This window comes from Pseudoliparis swirei, chromosome 22 (genome assembly GCF_029220125.1).
Source record: "Pseudoliparis swirei isolate HS2019 ecotype Mariana Trench chromosome 22, NWPU_hadal_v1, whole genome shotgun sequence".
Lineage (NCBI taxonomy): Eukaryota > Metazoa > Chordata > Actinopteri > Perciformes > Liparidae > Pseudoliparis > Pseudoliparis swirei.
In genome coordinates, this window is record NC_079409.1 from 13,939,367 (window position 1) to 13,959,125 (window position 19,759).

General features: G+C 42.6%; 2 protein-coding genes across 3 annotated transcripts; both read right to left on the minus strand.

Moving 5' to 3' along the window:
- Window positions 1-9: 9 nt before the first annotated feature.
- grwd1 (glutamate-rich WD repeat containing 1) lies at window positions 10-12,681 on the minus strand. Its single transcript, XM_056444265.1, has 11 exons — window positions 12,196-12,681; window positions 11,749-11,855; window positions 11,219-11,290; window positions 10,755-10,901; window positions 7,793-10,530; window positions 7,564-7,681; window positions 3,303-3,471; window positions 2,369-2,579; window positions 1,922-2,067; window positions 1,008-1,199; window positions 10-596 (listed from the first exon to the last, which is right to left on the minus strand). The coding sequence occupies exons 5-11, from the start codon at window positions 8,013-8,015 to the stop codon at window positions 285-287; spliced, it is 1,371 nt and encodes a 456-aa protein (XP_056300240.1). The 5' UTR covers window positions 8,016-10,530; window positions 10,755-10,901; window positions 11,219-11,290; window positions 11,749-11,855; window positions 12,196-12,681; the 3' UTR covers window positions 10-284.
- A 1,556-nt stretch (window positions 12,682-14,237) lies between these two features.
- Window positions 14,238-19,727, minus strand: flcn (folliculin). 2 transcript variants are annotated; one of them, XM_056443629.1, is made up of 12 exons: window positions 19,516-19,727; window positions 19,128-19,340; window positions 18,779-18,925; window positions 18,437-18,658; window positions 18,158-18,324; window positions 17,970-18,061; window positions 16,932-17,095; window positions 16,582-16,695; window positions 15,678-15,801; window positions 15,415-15,540; window positions 14,889-14,991; window positions 14,238-14,810 (listed from the first exon to the last, which is right to left on the minus strand). In XM_056443629.1, exons 2-12 carry the CDS (start codon window positions 19,338-19,340, stop codon window positions 14,603-14,605), a joined length of 1,680 nt encoding a protein of 559 aa, XP_056299604.1. In that variant the 5' UTR covers window positions 19,516-19,727; the 3' UTR covers window positions 14,238-14,602. The 2 variants fall into 2 exon arrangements, with proteins under 2 accessions (XP_056299604.1, XP_056299605.1); XM_056443630.1 differs by having other exon boundaries at window positions 19,128-19,235; window positions 19,516-19,726.
- Between the last annotated feature and the right edge of the window lie 32 nt (window positions 19,728-19,759).

Genomic DNA, 19,759 nt, shown 5'->3' on the forward strand with positions numbered 1-19,759 from the left:
GAACCTGAGAACAGTGATCACTTTATTTTAGGGATTGCATTACGGAATGCCTAAAAAAGTTTGCACATCTGTAAAACATCCAAACTAAAAGTTCAATAGTGAAGTTTATAGCGCCATATGCTACGCTGGCCATTTGTCCAAAAGAAGAATTATGACCTGAACATGATTACAAGCTCCCTAAAGATGAACCATATTAGAGTACTGCTCATTACAAGGTAAATATATACTATTCATAGAAATGCAAAAACCTTGCTCTCAAATACACACGCACACGCACACACACCCTACACAGATATTGTCCTGAACACATTGAATCCTGATAGAGCCGTGGAGACCATCACACCAAGCATCTGCGGGTGCCAGTGGATCTCTTTGACCTCTGACTGGCCCTGGTGCAGGAACAGAAGCTGAGGGGGCAAGTCCTCCACCCCCTCCACCCGGGCACCCACATCACATGACTCCACAGACAGATCCCACTGGCTGATGACGTCGTCCGCTCCCGAGGCGGCGAACACGCTTGAATCCACGGGACTCCACTCCAAAGAGGTGATGGGGGCGCTGTGCTGCTTGAAATTCGCCACAGGCCGCCCGCCGGTCTAAGGGTCAAGGTGGAATTAGAGGTTTAACAGCTATTCACCTCGTATATGATGTCAGGCTACAGAAGATCCTAACATGATGACTGATTCATAAATGCCGTTTGTTTCAACAACACATTGACAGAGCGTACAGGAGTGTGTTTTAAAAGGCAAATAAAAAAATGGGTTTACAGAATTAGGAGGATGCTGGCATATGACATACGATTGTGTAAGAGGCACAAGATAGAACAAATGTTATTAGTCAGGTGCGGCCAAACTGAAGGTGATTTGATTATCTGATGATGTAATCTTTCAAGCACAGTTTGTCTTGGAGCACTAATGGTGGGTTACTTTGTTGTGACGACGCATTGATCAAACAGTAAGATCTTCAATCCGTGTCATACTTTAGAATTATACTGTTGGGTATTTTACCTTGAACTGTCGTAGGTCCCATACTTTCAGAAGCCCATCGTCCCCTCCAGACAGGATGAATGGTTCGCTCTTGTTCCAGCTGATCACGTTGATGTCTGATGAGTGAGCTTCGTTGGCCGAAAGCATTGAATTGGGCGGGGCACGAATATCCCAGACACGAATAGACTGATCCACTGAACAGGATGCAAAGACCTGTGGATAACAATGCAGTACTCAAAACAAGACATCATTATTACCGAACAAGAAACTCTTTTGTACTTGAAAAACATTCCGATTTAAGTGTGTGAGAGTTGATAATTCCTTGCTCACAGTGTGTGTTTATGGCCTTTACAAACCTTGCGACATTGATACATTTCAGCCAACACCAATTAGGTTGCACAAAGTCCCGGTGTATTACACAGGATTCACAACCACAAACCACAAACTAGTGTGGCGACTAGTTAAAATTGCACATTACATTCTGCATTTCTTAGTTGTAAAATGTTCATGGCACGTAGTTGTTACAGGTGGTGTTCTGAAAGTCAACATTGCTTAAATTATTGCTCTGATCACACCCTGTTCTTCCAGATGAACACTAGTAAAGCAGCATTGTACGAGCACATTATTGAACAGTGTGGAGAAATCCATCCTTTAGGTTTGAATAATCTTAAATATTTAGGATTAGTGGGTCTTCTCCAGCTCGATAAGCACTGTGGTCAAAAGAAGAGCAAAGAGGAGAATAAACATGCGTGTCAAATCCTGAAATGCATGTCTAATACTTTGCATGTACCTATTTGGGATTCAGGGGGAAACTCACAAAAAACAAAAGATCCAAGTCGGCCCTTGTGGGACGACTTGGAGTGAACCGACAGTGACGCTCACTGAAGCTTCACATAGGTGCTGTAGATGAGCGTCACTGTCAGTATTTTACATACTGTAGCTTCAGTCGGCGACCACTGCAGATCCTCAACAGACTTGCTGTGGGAGCTAAAAGGTCGTTGGTCAATCTGCCATGACGTCCCTCCCTCTCGTGGCTCCCACACATGGATGTTCTTTTTACAGTCTCCACTGACAAGACGACCTGATAAATAAAGCACAAACAGAACACTTGAGATCACACACACACACACACACACACACACACACACACACACACACACACACACACACACACACACACACACACACACACACACACACACACACACACACACACACACACACACACACACACACACACACACACACACACACACACACACACACACACACCGAGTGATCTTGGCACACCACAAATTTGAATAATTCAAAATCTAATGTAAGCAAATAGTTTGTCTCATCTTTCGTCTCTAAACTTCCTTGCCGGTCAAGGAGTCACTTACCAGGTGCTAGAGGCGACCAATCAAGCGCAAAGCCTTCCGTCATGTGTCCCGAGAAGCTGAAGAGAGCCGTGGCTTCCTTCTGCTGTTTGATGAAAGTTGCCATGGCAGCAGAACTGTGCACGGCTTCCAGCTGAGGCTGGAGGTCAAATATTTCTACTTGTCCCTTCGCTGACCAGACGGCAGCCAAAGACTGCTCTCCACGCTGGGTCACCTGACAATTCAGAAACAAAATCAGTCATTACAGGTCTCTGATGCAGCAGTTCAGATTAGCGCCGTCTCGATGCCAAGATTTTAACTTTGATACGATACCTGCTATAAATATTATGACATCCGATAAAATACCACAAATACTATAGGAATCGATACTGGCATATTTATCTCCAATAGTAATAAATAAAACATCAGTATGGTTCCACTTTTTTTTACTCGCTTTTTCCTACACAGCTTTTTGAACACTTAACAAATGACATGAATTTGAGCCTACAGCAAGATATTAATGACAACTACATGGTGCCATCATAGCATTGAACATACACTATGTAGGCTTTTTGTCCATATCTGTCCAGATGACTCCATAGTTACCTTTTCAAGTATGAGCAATTATAGAGTTACATAATTTTACAGATGTGTGTTTTATGTGAAACCCAACATTTCACTTTTGGCATCTTTTTTTCTCCAAAAAAGCTGAAGACGGCTGACCTTGATGCCATGTCTCCCCTGCGATCGCTCACTGTGAGCGCAACCTGTTGCGTGTGTGAGCGCGGAGCAGTGACTGGGCTCTGATGCCGCACTATTTTAACGGAGTATCCATACTAAAAATATTGCAAAATCGGATACTCTTTAACATAAGGGTACCGCGGTACCTTTTTTAGCATCGATACACCGTGCAACTTTAGTCCAGATAAAAGTTTGCCCAGAGACTGACACAACCTACCCTGACTCTGTTAATCCCTCCATAGTGAGGCATCATGGCCAGCTCCATCTGTGGCTTCTTATCTGCATCCTCCTCGTCGTCATCTTCGTCACTGTCTTCATCACTGCTTTCTTCCCCCTCTTTGTCTTTCTCTGTTCCGTGAAGGTTGTGCATGCGTATGACAAGAAGTCTGCAAGAAAGTGAAGGGATGCATTTAACCTTTCACTGACCCTCAAAAATAAAAATGTCCACCTCTTTCAATTCTGGGTGGATGATATCAAAAGAGAACTGAAACTGCGCAACACAAAAACCCTATTGTGCTGTGATCTATGCCTCGGTGCATACACGTTCAAACCCATCTGCTGGTGCAACCACAAGCTTTCACACAATGGTATGCGCCGACAGTGACGACTACCTGAGCACCTTTGGACTGCATGTGAGCAAATATACATTTAAAAAAAACTATTTGTATAGTTCTACCTTTCTATCAGGTATTTGTACTGTTGCTGTTAATACTCCTAAATTATACTTACTATGGATAAGAGTGCTGGGAATTTACTGTCTGTTTGCTATGTGTGCTTTCCTGTTCCTACAGTAACTAAGAGGCTCATTACAATTTTTAAGATGTCCTATTATTGTGTTCTAAGATAGATGTAGGTGTTGGCAGTCTGTTTGAGGAGTGAAAGAACAATTCACAATTAAATGGTAAATAAACACCACGCCTCCAATTATCTAAATTCATCTAGAAATTAGTTATGTTTACAAGTTTGGGCTACACAATAAGTTTGGACTAGACAATAACTCCAAACATTTGTATGTAGTCAGATCACACTGGAAAAGTGACAAAATAAACTATAATCAATATACGGGATGGGACGGAGGATGATGTCAAAGCTCTCGTCCCTGATGAACCACTCCTCCCACCCCATGCAAGACACTCTAGCACAGGGGTGCTCAATATGTCGATCGCGTAGACCTGCCAGTCGATCGCGGCGTAGTATGATAGATCGCATGACATTAAAAAAAAAGTGCCCGCCCCCCCTGTCACTTTCTCTATAGCGCCACATTACAGCAGAAGCATGTCATTTCTGTCTCTACGTGTCGCGTTAACAGTCTTCTGCCCGCCGTCTCGCGCGCCGCAGAGCTCCGACGCCGGTTTGCGCGCATCGGGACAAAGAAAAAGTCACTAGCACCCCCCCCCCCACGTCGGTCGATCGTCTTGACTTGGTCACATTATAAGTAGCTCGCATGCTGAAAAAGTGTGAGCACCCCTGCTCTAGCAGCTCTGCACAGCTCCTTCAGCCATGGGCTGATTCATCCCCAGTGTCTGAGGGAGAGGTAGCACAAGTCTTTCCTTCCCGCTGCTGTCAAGCTGCACAACAAACTGGAGTAGATCGCTGGAGATCTTGGCCCACTCAGCAATTTATTTCCCTGGACACTTTAACCTGCTGGAAATTCACTTTGGTCACTGCCTTGTGTATACAGTGCATCCGGAAAGTATTCACAGCGCTTCATTTTTTCCACATTTTGTTATGTTACAGCCTTATTCCAAAATGGATTAAATTCATTATTTTCCTCAACATTCTACACACAAAACCCATAATGACAAAGTGAAAACAGTTTTTTTGCAAATCTGTTAAAGAACGAAAACATAACATGTACATAAGTATTCACAGCCTTTGCCATGACACTCAAAATTTAGCTCAGGTGCATCCTGTTTCCACCGATCATCCTTGAGATGTTTGATTGGAGTCCACCTGTGCTAAATTCAGTTGATTGGACATGATTGAGAAAGGCACACACCTGTCTATGTAAGGTATCACAGTTGACAGTGCATATCAGAGCATAAACCAAGCCATGAAGTTCAAGGAATTATCTATAGACCTCCGAGACAGAATTGTATCGAGGCACAGATCTGGCGAAGGGTACAGAAAGATTTCTGCAGCATTGAAAGTCCCAATGAGCACAGTGGCCTCCATCATCTGGAAATGGAAGAAGTTTGTAACCACCAGGACTCTTCCTAGAGTTGGCCGCCCAGCCAGACTGAGCGATCGGGGGAGAAGGGCCTTAGTCAGGGAGGTGACCAGGAACCCGATGGTCACTCTGACAGAGCTCCAACGTTGTTCTATGAAGAGAGGAGAACCTTCCAGAAGGACAACCATCTCTGCAGCACTCCACAAATCAGGCCTGTTTGGTAGAGTGGCCAGACGGAAGCCACTCCTCAGTAAAAAGCACATGACAGCCCGCCTAGAGTTTGCAAAAAAGCACCTGAAGGACTCTCAGACCATGAGAAACAAAATTCTCTGGTCTGATGAAACAAAGATTGAACTCTTTGGCCTGAATGCCAAGCATCATGTCTGGAGGAAACCAGGCACTGCTCATCACCTGGCCAATACCATCCCTACAGTGAAGCATGGTGGTGGCAGCATCATGCTGTGGGGATGTTTTTCAGCGGGAGGAACTGGGAGACGAGTCAGGATTGAGGGAAAGATGAATGCAGCAATGTACAGAGACATCCTCGATGAAAACATGCTCCAAAGCGCTCTGGACCTCAGACGGTTCATCTTCCAACAGGACAACGACCCGAAGCACACAGCCAAGATAACAAAGGAGTGGCTTCGGGACAACTCTGTGAATGTCCTGGAGTGGCCCAGCCAGAGTCCTGACTTGAACCCCATTGAACATCTCTGGAGAGATCTGAAAATGGCTGTGCACCGACGCTCCCCATCCAACCTGATGGAACTTGAGAGGTTCTGCAAAGAAGAATGGGAGAAACTGCCCAGAAATAGGTGTGCCACGCTTGTGGAATCATACCCAAGAAGACTTGAGGCTGTAATTGCTGCCAAAGGTGCTTCAACAAAGTATTGAGCAAAGGCTGTGAATACTTAAGTACATGTTATGTTTTCATTCTTTATTTTTAATAAATGTGCAAAAATTTGCAAAAAACAGTTTTCACTTTGTCATTATGGGTTGTTGTGTGTAGAATGTTGAGGAAAATAATGAATTTAATCCAGTTTGGAATAAGGCTGTAACATAACAAAATGTGGAAAAAATGAAGCGCTGTGAATACTTTCCGGATGCACTGTATATTTGTGTCCCTTTGTATATTTAGTATTTAGTATTGTGTTTTGTTTTGATCTTTTATTTTTATTAATGCTCTAATATGCATCCGCTGCTGTGATCCTGAAATTTCCCCACTGTGGGAATAATAAAGGATTATCTTATTTTATCCTCAAACCATTCAGAATTCATCTGGAAAGAACAACAGACTCTCACAACCTAAAGGCCATCAGTGTAGATAAACAGAGTTTACTTGTCTGGTGTCGTATTGTCAGGGCACTGTACCCGTCTTAGTAAACGCCATCATTAATATGGGATCCAATATGGAAAATATTCCCATATAGTCATATGCAATATTGTATGCAACCCCACCTGTTCTGATACCTACATTTATTTTCTAAAAATGTTTTTCATGATCCATACTGAGAAATCTATTTCTTATAATCTTATTTTTTTGCATCTGTATACACTTTAGGATTTGCACCTTATTGTTATCTTAAGACCAAATATATTTGATATTTGCACTCTTCCGAATTCGTACTGCAAGTGCTGCACAGCAATTCATCTCTAGATACATGGTTATATCTTACTTTATCTCCATCATCCATCTCATATGACATGAACATAACATAAGTATAAATGTTAAGAATCCAATTAAAGAAATTCTTCAAATGTTCATCAATGCTATAAATTCATACACAATTTCAGACTCAATGTTTGACCTTTTATGTTCCTTCTGGATAAACTTTCGGACTCAAATTACCTTCTTGAGTTTGGAGAGTTACTGTGTCTTGGTCCCTGTTACAGAAAGTATGATCTTATCTTTGAAGGTAGAGTCTAATGACAATCAAAGTAATCGTCTGATAAAATATCTGTTTCTCTTTGGCACTTTCACAAACATCATTCAGTTTCTTCCAGATATTGTTTTGTGTTGAAATAAATACTTTTTAAAAACGAGTCTGGCTGTAGTCTCTCAAAACACAAAAGACACCATCAAAGAATCATTGTTGACAACAAATCAAATGATGATAAAATGCTGGACGATTATAAACGTATTTTTAGAAAGTTTAGTTATAATATTATTTGTATGCATGTGCCTTATATATTTCACATTTGTTTTAATGTGTGGGGTTATTTGTTTTCTCCAACCGGTGCTTTGATCAATGTTTGACTAACTAATGTCAGATAAAAACATCCTAACTTTGACCAGGCGCGCGTGTACCTGTTGCTCAGCGCCGTGTCCGCCTGCGTGCCCGCGCACAGCAGCATGGACAGAGGGTACTGCTCTCTGCTGTCTCCGTCTCCATCCCTCAGGACGTCGAAGCTCAGACACGGAGCCCCTGCACACAAAGCAGAGTTAACACTGCAGCTCCGGCACCGGGACGACCGGAACCAGGACCCACCAGCGGGGCTAACGGGTCGCTAACACATCTGGGCGGGCTACGACTTGCCTGTTTGACACTCGTGGTACATGCGGTACGCGGACCGGTCCATCTCCAGCTCCTCCCCGGGCTTGAGCGGCTGCATCCCGGGCACGTAGACTTTTCTCTCTTCTCCTTTGTCCGCGTCTTCCTCCTCCATCTCGACTCCTTCATCCTCGTCGCTGCCAGCCTCGTCCAGCTCCTCCATCGCGCCTCCTTCCTCGGCAAACGTGTCTTCGTCGGGCGCAGACATCTTGGCGGAGGCAGAGTGTGCTGACTTCCGGTTTGTGGAGAGGCCACGTGGTTTAAACACGGTGCACTGTCACCCCCCCAGCTGCCTCACTCCCCCCACCCTCACTCTCCCTGTCTCTTCCCCCGGTTTACGGGAATCCAGCTGGCCCCTTTGGCGCTCGGCTCCATGCTGCCAGGAACAAAATCTGACTTGCAAATATTTGTCTCGGAAACTGCTGTTCTTTAACATAAATGGTAGTTCGTCCTGATATTATGGCAGTTAAGTGGATGTCCAGTGTCTAAAACATTGTTTAAACAATAGGATGAATCATTTCCACGGTCATGTCATGTCATGTGCTGTCACGTACTGACCCAGAACAGGATCTCCCACATGGCTTGAGTGAGTCAGATTACCGCATTTACTTTTAGCACAATATGTGTCCGACCTGCAGCTGCACAGCCTGTACTGAATCTGGGGTCAGTCGCCCCTGTGTTACACATGGGAAGACAAATTGCTAACTCTGTGGCAGCTGCCTCACAGTCTAGATATTTAAAGAGTAGAAAATATAGTGTAACAAAACATTTCCCCAATGAGGGATTCATAAAAACGTCTTTGTAAGTTGCCAACTTGATCGGCCTACTTAGAAATGTGCTGTGCACAGTCCAGAAGAATAGCATTTGAGCCTTTGGCTGTGTTTTTGTTTTCCTTATTTGCATACAATGTTGTCTTCTAGCCCTCTGATGATCTAACTCTTTGTAATCTGCCTTCATATTGTATTACATTCGACCCATCTTTCTAAATCCTGACTTAAATTCAGTGGAAAAAAAGTCAATGAAAACTTGGGGTGCAAGCCAAAAGTCTGTTACCCAAGTGGCCAATTCTACATACTTCTGCTGTATTTGAGGGATTATAAAATAATGAGGATCCCATGACGTCAGTCCATGCGTGGGTGTGTACAAGCAGGGGCAAGTACGAGCACCAAATGGTGGACTTTTTATTTCTCGTGTAAATCCTGACGAGTCAGAAAACCCCTGGTTTCCTGTTGGATCCAGAGCATTCCTCCCTCACCTGCAACTCATCGAGTTACAAAATAGTAAAACACTCTCTTAAAGGAAGGCAGTAATGCTCCATGGACGTGGAGTGCTAACACAAACTCTGTCATGTTGTTGGAATGCAGAGTCATAAACTAAATCTAATCTCTTTAAGCAGAAGAAGAAAAATGTCCTGTTTATACTGACATACAGATCTTTTACTGAAGCGAAAAATGTAAATACCACAATGTAAATATATGCCGTTACAAGTCAAACATGTATTTAAAATTAAACTGAAGTAAAAGTATTAGAGTAATTGTTGTTAAATATATTAAAACATCACAACTACAAGAATCTTGCAGAGAAGTGATCTCTGTGATTGTTATGCTGTTATACTCAAGCTATTCTGCATTGTACTGCTTTAGTTGGTGGAGTTATTTTAATGACTTCATAAACTGTTAGGTGGTTTAATATATAACTATGGATAATTTCTGTAAACCATTAACACCAACTGTGATTAATGTTGCGGTGTACAATCTACAATATTTCCCTCTGAAATGTAGTAGAAGTGTAAAAAAAGCTGCATGAAATGGAAAGACAAAATTGCACAGTATTTGATTAAATGTACTTGGTTAGTTTCCAATGCTAATGACCACAATAAATATAGCTTACAATCCTTGGGATATTATATCAAAAACTAACAATGTGTATATATATATATATATATATCTAAATGTCTTTAATTTACATTATGTACAAAAGTAGACGCCCATAAACTGCAATATCTTACATTTACATAACATTAATTGTAAACAGTGATGAATTCCACATCAAAAGACGATGGCTTATGTGCATTGGCTTGCTCAGCATGTATCTCTGGTTAGCACAAAGAGCATAGCTAGCTAGAGCTCGTGGCTCGCTCTATGACGGCAATACGTTTACATCTGTGAAACCAGCTGTTACAGAGCACTGATGCACAACTATGTGAACTAACTTTGGACATTAAAGGCAACCTGTGCATGTCACTTCATATTAACAAAGCTTGCTGCATTAAAACACAAAGACACAAGTATAAGAAAAACAAACATTCAGTGCCAGGAAATGTCTTGCATTTTGTGTGCATCACAAAAAAAAAAGATCCATTTCAGGAACTATGGCAACAACCACCAATAAAGTCTCAATAGCAAGGGGCTCCAGACAGAAGGCCAACATGACAGGGATGGAGGACCTCCATTGGACAGCAGCAGTGCCATGTCCATCATCTTGTCAGGCTGCTCTTCCTCCTCACTGCTGATAGCTCGGGCCGTCAAGAGTCTGGCCCTGGACGGGCCGTAGTCCTTCCTCTCAACAGAGGGAGGGAAAGTGGGCAGGATGCAGGTTTTAATCAAAGGCAAGCACCCGACATCGAGCCATCGCGCGAGAAGTTCTGACGTTAGCCTGAGTAGTTCTTCAGGAGACGACGATAATGTGGAGAATTCGGTCAGGTCCGTCTCCTCCTGGAACCTCTGAGACAAGGGAAAACATGGAGAAGAATCGTTGTTTTTGATGTACTTTTACAGGAATTAATGTTGGAAATAAATATGTAATTATAAATGCAGTAAGCAGATGCATATTTTAGATAACCAGAGATATTTAAGGCCTTTTCTTTAAAAAATGATGTAAGTAATCTTGGATTTAAGTGAGCCATAGAATAAGACATTATGGGACACTATTTGAAAATCAAACCTACCTCTGTATTTATGTTCTTTTTTATAATTCTATCCAGTGTCTGCTTCAGATCGAGGATTAAGGAGTGATTTAGGTGCTCATCCCAGAGGTTTCCGAGAAGCACATGCCAGGACTCGAGGAGGACCACTGCAGCAGGGAACACACAACACTGCAGGGGAAAGGTAGAGCAACACAAGCCCAAAGTTAGTGTGCAAGACACATGTGAAAGATCACCGCAAGAACCACATCAATTGCTCAATTACAAGCTCGACGTGAGGCTCCAGCACGGTTAAACAATCCTTTTTGACTAAACTGAGCATTTACAAGCTCTGTTCTAGTCGCTGCAGATTAGGTTAAATATCATAATTATCCTGTTAAATAAACCAAAAGGATAAACTAGTTTATTTAACACGATAATGTAAGACTGTACGACACGTTTTCTGCCCATCAAACCCACTTCCCCCTTTTATGTGATAAGCAACTCACCGGATCAGTGTTACAGAGCATGTTTTTTGTGTAGCGGTGCACTACATAGTAATCTTTAGGAAATACCGTGCGCTGGAAGAGAAAACGAAAACAGAGAAAAAAATGTAAATACACCCACAATATAGATATAGATGATACAATGTAGGTTGGCATTTATAATAATGATTATAATAAAGGATCCTTGACTAGTGAACACTAGTAATGACTGAGTGTGTCATGAACAACCTACTAACCACTGAAGTGAAGCTACACACTGATTGATTATCTTTGTGGAGCTACGCATGTCAGTTGTGAACGCTGTCATCCAATAACTTTACTGGTTAGCAGATATGAACCTGAGCTGATTATTCCCATTCATTTCCGTGAGCTCTTCACCTTTGAACACCTCTATATACCAGCTGACTGAATGAAGTGATAAAAGTATATCTTTTAAGGAAATAATACATGAAATGCATACTATTTATACAAGTAGGAAACTTCATAAAAGGACAACATAAAGTCATTAACAAAGTCAAAAGTTTTTAACTTACAAATCCAGTCGGATTAGAGTCGATAGTCCTTTTAATGTTTTTCACACCTTCCAAGTCAAAGTCACATCCACCACATCGGACAGTCAAGAGTGATAGCAGCAGCAAAACTGTTTCAGGCATGAGTAAGAAGAAGAAAAAAGACATTCAGATAGTTGCTGGAAACTTTCTGTGGTTTTTTTGCTTGTTGAAACTGCATACCTATTGAAAAACATGACCTCATATCCTGCCGCAATTAACTAGTTGTGCAGAAAACAACATGAAACATTACTTGTTGTTGCCACCATTATAATATATTAAAGACACCGTAAACAATATTGCAATGATACAAAGCCACACAACAAATTAGTTCTGATTAAAAATGGTACAATAACCAGTTCAGGTGTTGCATGACTTCCTTACACACTTGAACAAGACAGCAGTAACACACAGTTAATTCTTGCTCCTCACCTGGCAGTGACATCCTTTTATCTTTCTAAGAATGGACACTTCTCCATTTCTCTTGTTGACGGCAATCCCTCTGCAGACGGGTTTCTGTGTCAGTCTGTGAAAGGCAAAGTTTCCTCCTCTGTGGTTTCCTGAGGTCTTTGACTGCTGAGTCCTTGGCTGTTGTCCTCTCCTTCACCGTTTGATATTCAATCTTCTTGTTGACATCCCTAATACATTCCTTCCCGTTTGAGTCCTTTTGGTACTTTCCAATAAATGTCTCATTTATCCTCTCACGCCATCCTGCTCTCTTACTTTGGATTTTCTCTCTTAAGCCTGAGTGGCTGCAGCCCTTCCCTATGAAAGCTTTTGTTTGTTTTATACTTTATTTTCCTTTCTCCCTCTCACTACTGACCTAGAATCTTCTTGAACAGCCCAATATAAATCACTCCCCTCTTCCTCGAAACTGGTTAATGGATAAAGCGGGAGAGTCACTGGCCTCCTCTTCTCTAGCTCTCCCTCTGGCCACTCTGTGTGTCCTCACTGCGCTCAAAGTGAAAGTGCTCTGCTGGATTGCTAGTCTGCACTCTTTAAATCTCGCCCCTCCCACCGCCACACGTTTTACTTCACTATTGACTGACCCGGCCCCTCCCCCCCTGCTCCCCACATTCCCTGACACCCAGCCACTTACCCCCATCCTCCCCCCTCCAAACCAGGCCCAAGGAGGCTTAGTCATGCAGTTGGAGTGTATGTTTTTCATTTGGACTCTCCCCCACACCTCTGTGCCTGTGGATCCTCTTTATCCCACTACGCAATAGCATCCTATTTAATCACTCACTCTGTTCTTTTTTCTTTTATAAATCAAGAATCACATTCTATCAAAAAGGGGATTGCGACACTGCATCACTTGAACTTGCAAGTCATTCGATTGAAATTGGGTCCACAGAGACGGCGGCGGCGGGTGCGATTGTGACGTCTAATTGTTGTGCACGGCTGTCATCATCCTGTCTGGAAAGTGTTGCTTTGTCCCCTCTGGTTGTGTGACGCGTCGAGTTATTTTCATTTTCTGTTCGATGTCGCAAGGGGTGTTCGTTACTAATGAAAAGGAAGGAAGTCAAAGGTGGTTTCTTCACGTCGAAGAAGAATTGTTCTGTTGTGTCCTTTTTTTGAACACGAGCCAAATGAAACAGGACCGCTTCTCAAAGTCCAATCTCTGTTGAGGGGGAGAAGGAAACTAGATCGCAGCAGTTTCCCCAAAGCAAGGCCTTAACACTCCCAGAGGCATCATCATCTCACAACCCCTTCACATATACCATGTGCTTTATGTGAGGAGTCCAGTCGTTGTGCCGCCTTCCTGTTTCATACATCGCTTACAAATTGAGGAAAGTAAATATGTAACTCATTTGTGGAACTGCAGCAAATTATGTTTGTGCTTCTTTTAGGGAAAGTTGCTAAATCAAATCCAGATTTGAGTTAGTCAGAGGAAAGAGAAAAAAACAATTCGAACACAGAAGCACACAAGAGATGTTGAGACATAGGTCCATTTTAGGAAGAAAGCTTGAGTCAATGCTAATCTTTTCATTCAGACTACAACATGTGTTTAATTATATATTTTTGTTACACAATAACTACATACGTATGGGTAAAAAAAACAAAAGAACAGCCCTCCGCCCCCAATTTAAACAAAACCGTATGTTGCTGAATTTTATTGACTGAAGTCTGCAAGCTTCAGCAAAGAAACAGGCTCAAATAACTGTGGTATGAAAACAATAAAACAGGTTTTTAGTGGATCAGAGAGCGACTACCTCATTAAGAAGCTAAAGTCCTGCTGTAGCCGTCGGCCGTACTGGAGCGAGGCCTTGTTATGCAACCGCTTTGTACATTACGGGAAAACCTTAAAAGTGTTGTCTTACACCACCTCGGTGCTGGCTGGCTGACAAACACTCAAACAAATGAGTGGGGGCTGGAAATGAAACGCTGCTCTCCTCGTCCAACTCACTCCCTCTTTATTCTCTCAGCTCACCACAAGATGGAGCCAATTGTGGAATAAAAAATAAGAATACAAGTGACATATTCAGAAAAGTTTTTATTTTAAAACTTCAGAAAAATAGTCAACAATGTGCAAATGTTTGTAATAAGTTAAACATATTAATATTCTCCAATAATTCCCTTTGACAAACTTTATCTAAACTGACCAAATGTGTTAATCTGTGTAGGAGAATAATCAGGGTTAGGGACTTAAAGAAAACAGTGGATGAGCCAAAGCACTGCTGTCCTCCCTTCACACTCCTCTTTCATTCCAATAAAAGTCCCAAACAGTTCACAAAACTGGTGAATGACAGCATTCTTGCTTTCGCTTTCCCTTCATTAGAATTCCCCTCATTATTATCTCCCTTTATTTCCACCCCTCTACCTCTTTCGCCTTCTCTTTCTATTGGCTGGGGCTCCTCTCCCCTCCGCGGACGGCTGTCATTAAATGACTCTTGTATGTTTTGCTGAGGCCAGTCATCCAGAACTTGAGCAGCCGGACGTTGTCCTCCTCGCCCGGCCCTGTAGCGCCGAGGAGGGCCAGAACTTTCTGGGTGTCCTCTCTCCCTCGCCCGTCCACTTTGGAGAACTTGAACAGCACTTTAACTTTACTGAAAGAGAGAGAGACTGCGTTGAAAATCTTACTTCAGCCTAGTTGGTTTTTATGAGAGTGGCTGAATTGTACTCACTTCATCCACTCTTCCTTCAGACACAACAAGCAGTGAGACACGACATCCACAGACAAGTTCTCGTTGGACAGAGCCACCTCCAGCTTGTTCAATAATGAGGGACCTGCAAAAAGAGGACAAAGATCGTTTGACAGTTGAACCTTTCTTTCTTTCTTTCTTTTAAAAGTTGGCCTTCTGTCAGAGCAGCTGTGTGTCTAGACAAATAAATCAGGATTTGATGTGGATCCAGATCCGAGGACAGAACATGTCTGAACATTTTTGCTATTTTCACATTAATTTATGTTCTCACTTAAATAAAAAGTGAATCTGGAACCCATAACCCAACAGTTTGATGTTGAACATTTCAAAAGATATCAACTATAACTTAAATGACCATGTCTTAGTGTTAAGACCATGTCTTAGAGTTGAGACATGGTGCATACTCTTTGTTTTTGTGGTTTAACTAAGAAGTGGAGGACATATTTTGACATTGGAAGAGGCAGCAAATGTATAATGACTATTTATAACTTCAGGTATGCGTGCTCACCCCTGTCTGTGGGCTGTGTGTTGGCACTGCTGATGGTGAACTGATGAAGCGAGGAGATATCGTCTCCACCCACGGCTGAAATCTGACAGCTTCTCTCTGTACTGACATCCACCAGCACTGAAAACTCTTCACGACGAACAAAAGCAAGAAGAAAAAAAATCAACACAAGACGATGTTCAAGCGTGAAAAACTTGTTTTAACAGTTCTCTCAGAGGTTTCATATGGTACTCTTTCACAACGTGGGTCTATAGACAGTCCTGTACCTGAGGAGCTGACGTGCGTTGGAATCGACACGTCTGGGCTCAGACCCAGAAAGTTGCATTTGTAGGCCTCCTCATACTGAGCACTGTATGTCACCGAGCGCACACAGCCGACGGGGAGCAGAGACTGATGGGAAATGGGACAGGTTCAGATTGTAAACCCAGTTTCCTCAGTAAGCATGGTAATGGCTCACTTAGTTATTCTGGCTGATAGACTTTGTTTGTAGAAAGGAGTTTGACATGTCACAGAAGGAAAAGCACCGGTGTAAATAATAAAATTAATGATTGTTGAATTCCATTCAGCTGCTTCACTTTCAGGGTTCTGGTTTCGCTCACGCTGCCTCAATGTCACGCTGTCATGGTTTACTGGGACTCTTGAAAATAACTTAGTCATTTTTAACGTAATTGGTAACGCCTGACAAGGCTAAATATCTGCTGTCAAAAAGGCCTGGAAAGTAAAAACATGGATGTAATAAAATGCGATTGTCATTTAAAAAAAAAAAGTACTCAAATATTTCTCCACAGTAAAAAGGAACAATAACGGTCGACTGACACACGGCTACATGCTCCGTCTTGTTTGTGTATCTTGAATAGAAATGTTAGGGAAGCATGTCCAGGCAAAGACTATTTCAAGGCGTGTAATAACATAAAATGTCTTCAGGGCAAAATTTGGAAGTAAGAAAAAAAGAAAATCAATGCACAAAAGTATCTGTGGGAAAAAACTCCAACTGAAACCCAATCTAATCAGTATCTCATCAAATATGGTTACATAAGATGGATTGAACTACTTAGATTTATCATATTTCACAAGTACTTTTCAATCTTGACAGGACAAAGTCTTTTGAGTTACAAGTGTGTTATACTACACTAAATTATACAAGTTATACAGGGCACAGGGGTAAACTACCTTGAGCACCATGAAAGCTGATTGGATGAGCCTGGGGTCTGCGCCTCTCCATATGACCTGATTTCCCATGAGCACATGCCACACCAGCTGACGAAACTCAGCATTCCCGAGAACCTGCAGAACAAATCATACTGAAATATGCAACACCTCACAGAAATGTTATTGGAAGCAGATGTGAAAATGTGAATTATTGTCTTCAAAAGCCATTAACTAAGAAAAAGTATCAGATGAATGCCATAAAACTATAAATGCATGCAAAAACTGTGTTTGTTCGAGTCAACGGTTGATTTTTCTCTCTTTTCAGTTTTCCGGCCAACAAAATGACGAGCTGATAAAGTACCTATGTTTACCTGTCTCAGATGCCTCAGGGACCTAAATTTTGGGCCGGGTAATTGATTGAATTTTTCATCATCCCACAGGAAGTTGAGGCCCAGCTCACGCTCTAACTGGTGCCGCTGTGATGTTGAACAGCCTCCTTCTGCTCCCTCCCAGCAACTCATCTCCTCCTCTTGCTCTTTTGGTCACAGAGAATGACAACAGAAATTACAATCAACAAATATTTTCAAGTCAATTTCCAATGTGGGGGAAATTCCACAGGAAATCTTCTAGACGGGGCAGGTTAAATGTTACTCTCCATTTATAGAATAGAATATGCACATGATGCAACACATCCTATTTCCAATCTAAAATCAGCACTGCACAATCTCACCTCTCATCTATGACTAATTTAAACTACCTTACTAATAGACTTAAGAAACTTTAAAATCATTTACCTTTTGATGTGTACTGCTTTACGATTGTGTAATATTGATCACGCACTTTTACTTTTTAATTTTTTAATTTCATGTGTATTAATCAATTACTCAATTGGATTTTGATGATGAAGTGTTATACAAATAAAGTGTATGCACTTACAATATTAATAAAATGGAACAGGGTATTAAAATTCCACAACCAAAGACCGGGAAATGTCTCTGAAAATCTTTTAATCACTCTCTAAATCTTGATTATGTAAACACTTTTTGGAAAGGCAGTGTATTTGAGTACAATGGCTGCCTGTTTTTTCTGTGTCTCTGCCCTGCCTGCGCCAGTGAATCACACTTTCACAGGAGACTTTTTAGACGGATGATCAAACCATGGCACATTGTGTACAAGCACATGACATCTGCTGACATCATCCTCCAGAAAAATGCCAAACCTTGCCTGGAAGCAACATGCAAGACAAGTTGATGCATTCTCAGGGTAAATATTACCCTCCTTTTTATGTTGTGTTTAATGTCACAGGAGATATTGTTCGGAATTGGCTTTTACCAAGTTACAGGCTTGAACATGTTGGATAGGTAACTACCAAAGTTTAGTTAAAAAAACCATCCTTTAATCAGGACTACCTGTCTGTCTCTCTATGAGCACCAGTGTGTCCTCAGTGGGGGCTCCCTCCAGTAGCTTCTCCGTCAGACGACAACCACAGGCCTTCAGCAGCCTGGAGACGATGTGAAAACACAAGTCCACGTCAAGGTAAATCATTTTAAAACCACAGCTAGTATGTCACGGTCGGGCTGACAGTATATTGACTCACCAGCTAAAGGACGAGTGCAGGCTGGACCACAGGTTTGGATGCTGTGTCAGTGAAGTCAGTGATCGGGCGGCGTTGCCACTTCTCTGGTGTGGGAAAACTGCAGGCGAGAAGACACTGTTCATCCTGGCTGCTCGCTGGGGACAAACTCCTTGTTCATTGTCAAACACCTGAGGGAGAAAGCAGTACCAAGACATTAGGTGTCCTCGTAGATACACACACGTAGAACCAGTCTTCATATTTTTATCTGAATAAACTGAAACAAAGTGTCGTGCACCCTACCTTGAGGGCTGTGCTTTGCAGGCTCTGTATCGTGACTCGAAGGTGGCGTAACAGGAAAGGCCAGGAGTTGATGAGGTAGATCCTGTCCATTGCTACCATGACAATACTGTACCAGCGCTGGAAGCCCCTGGCCAGGCTGTCTTTGATAAAAAAGGTGTGTGAGAACACAAAACCATATTGCTCATCTCCAAAGAAAATCGGTCCTTCACGGCCGGGACACACCTGATAAAACGGACAGAGAGCAAATAGTTTGAAGTATATGTGTTGACGGGCGTTTATTTAGTGCATCGGATGTGTTACTCACACACACATAAATACATGCAGACGTACAGCACTGTTTACCTCACAGCTGAGGCTGCGTACGCAGGCTTGGCGGACCACACTGAACAGCTGGGACTGTCTGGGATGCTGGTGGCTCAGGAAGCGAATGCCCGTTTCATCATCGATGCTCACAAATCCTGGGTGAGATGCAGGAAGAGATCGACATCCCTATGAGGCGAGGAGAAGAGGAACATGGTTACTTTGAGACCGATGACAGGACTGTGGACTAACCTGCATACCAGTGCCACAGCTCGAGTGTTCTAATGGAGAAGACAGGTAGGAAGAAGGGTGCCTCGGTTCAAATGGAGGCGGGTTTCTGATGAGCTCATGGAGTTCACATTCTGTTCTCAAACTGGTGCTCTGCGCTCACCTCACACATTTCTCCTCTCTGCGTGGCCGAGCTGTTGGCCCGCATGGTCAGCCCTTCGCCTTCGCGGTCCCCATCTCTTTCCCTGTCCCCGTGCACCGGGGCACTTATCTGCAATGAAGGGGATGGGTATGGGGGGTGCAGTGCCTCGGTGCAAAACAACGTCCGAGGGCCGTGGAGCTCACAGAAGTGACAGAGAGCAACCAGAGCATTCATCTGAAGGGGGACAACACGTGTCTCATGTTTACTGAGCTGAGTGCATTTTAGCTTGAAGTGAGCATTAACAAGCAGTTCATAACATAGCATTTGTTCCTGGTCAGTCACTGACATTACTAAGTTACACTCCGGTTAAGACATGCTCACTAAAACTGATAATATCAGATCGTCTTACCTTCAGCAAAGAACAAAGTTCAACTAATGACTCAAAGCTACTTCACAAAGGGACATCCATTGGTCGCAACGTAAAAAACATTTAAAATGGGATATAAAACAAACTTAATTCTTGATTCGGTCCGTTTTACGGACATCCATGATTCTCGGTGTCTCAGATTGAGATTGTCCACACTTTCCTTGTTCTGTTTCCATTTGCGCTGCTCCTGGAGACAACAGATCCTGTCACATGACAAGGAGTCACG

What these genes read in the sequence shown, in the direction of transcription:
- flcn (XM_056443629.1), bottom strand. Translation starts at nt 19,340, where the DNA reads ATGAATGCTCTGGTTGCTCTCTGTCACTTCTGTGAGCTCCACGGCCCT. An exon ending in TACGCAGCCTCAGCTGTGAG is followed by an intron (nt 18,659 to 18,778) that starts GTAAACAGTGCT and finishes CCGTTTTATCAG; the next exon opens with GTGTGTCCCGGCCGTGAAGG. An exon ending in AACGCACGTCAGCTCCTCAG is followed by an intron (nt 15,541 to 15,677) that starts GTACAGGACTGT and finishes TTCGTCGTGAAG; the next exon opens with AGTTTTCAGTGCTGGTGGAT.
- grwd1 (XM_056444265.1), bottom strand. Translation starts at nt 8,015, where the DNA reads ATGTCTGCGCCCGACGAAGACACGTTTGCCGAGGAAGGAGGCGCGATG. An exon ending in TTGGTCGCCTCTAGCACCTG is followed by an intron (nt 2,068 to 2,368) that starts GTAAGTGACTCC and finishes TTTATTTATCAG; the next exon opens with GTCGTCTTGTCAGTGGAGAC. An exon ending in GGTCGCCGACTGAAGCTACA is followed by an intron (nt 1,200 to 1,921) that starts GTATGTAAAATA and finishes TGTTATCCACAG; the next exon opens with GTCTTTGCATCCTGTTCAGT.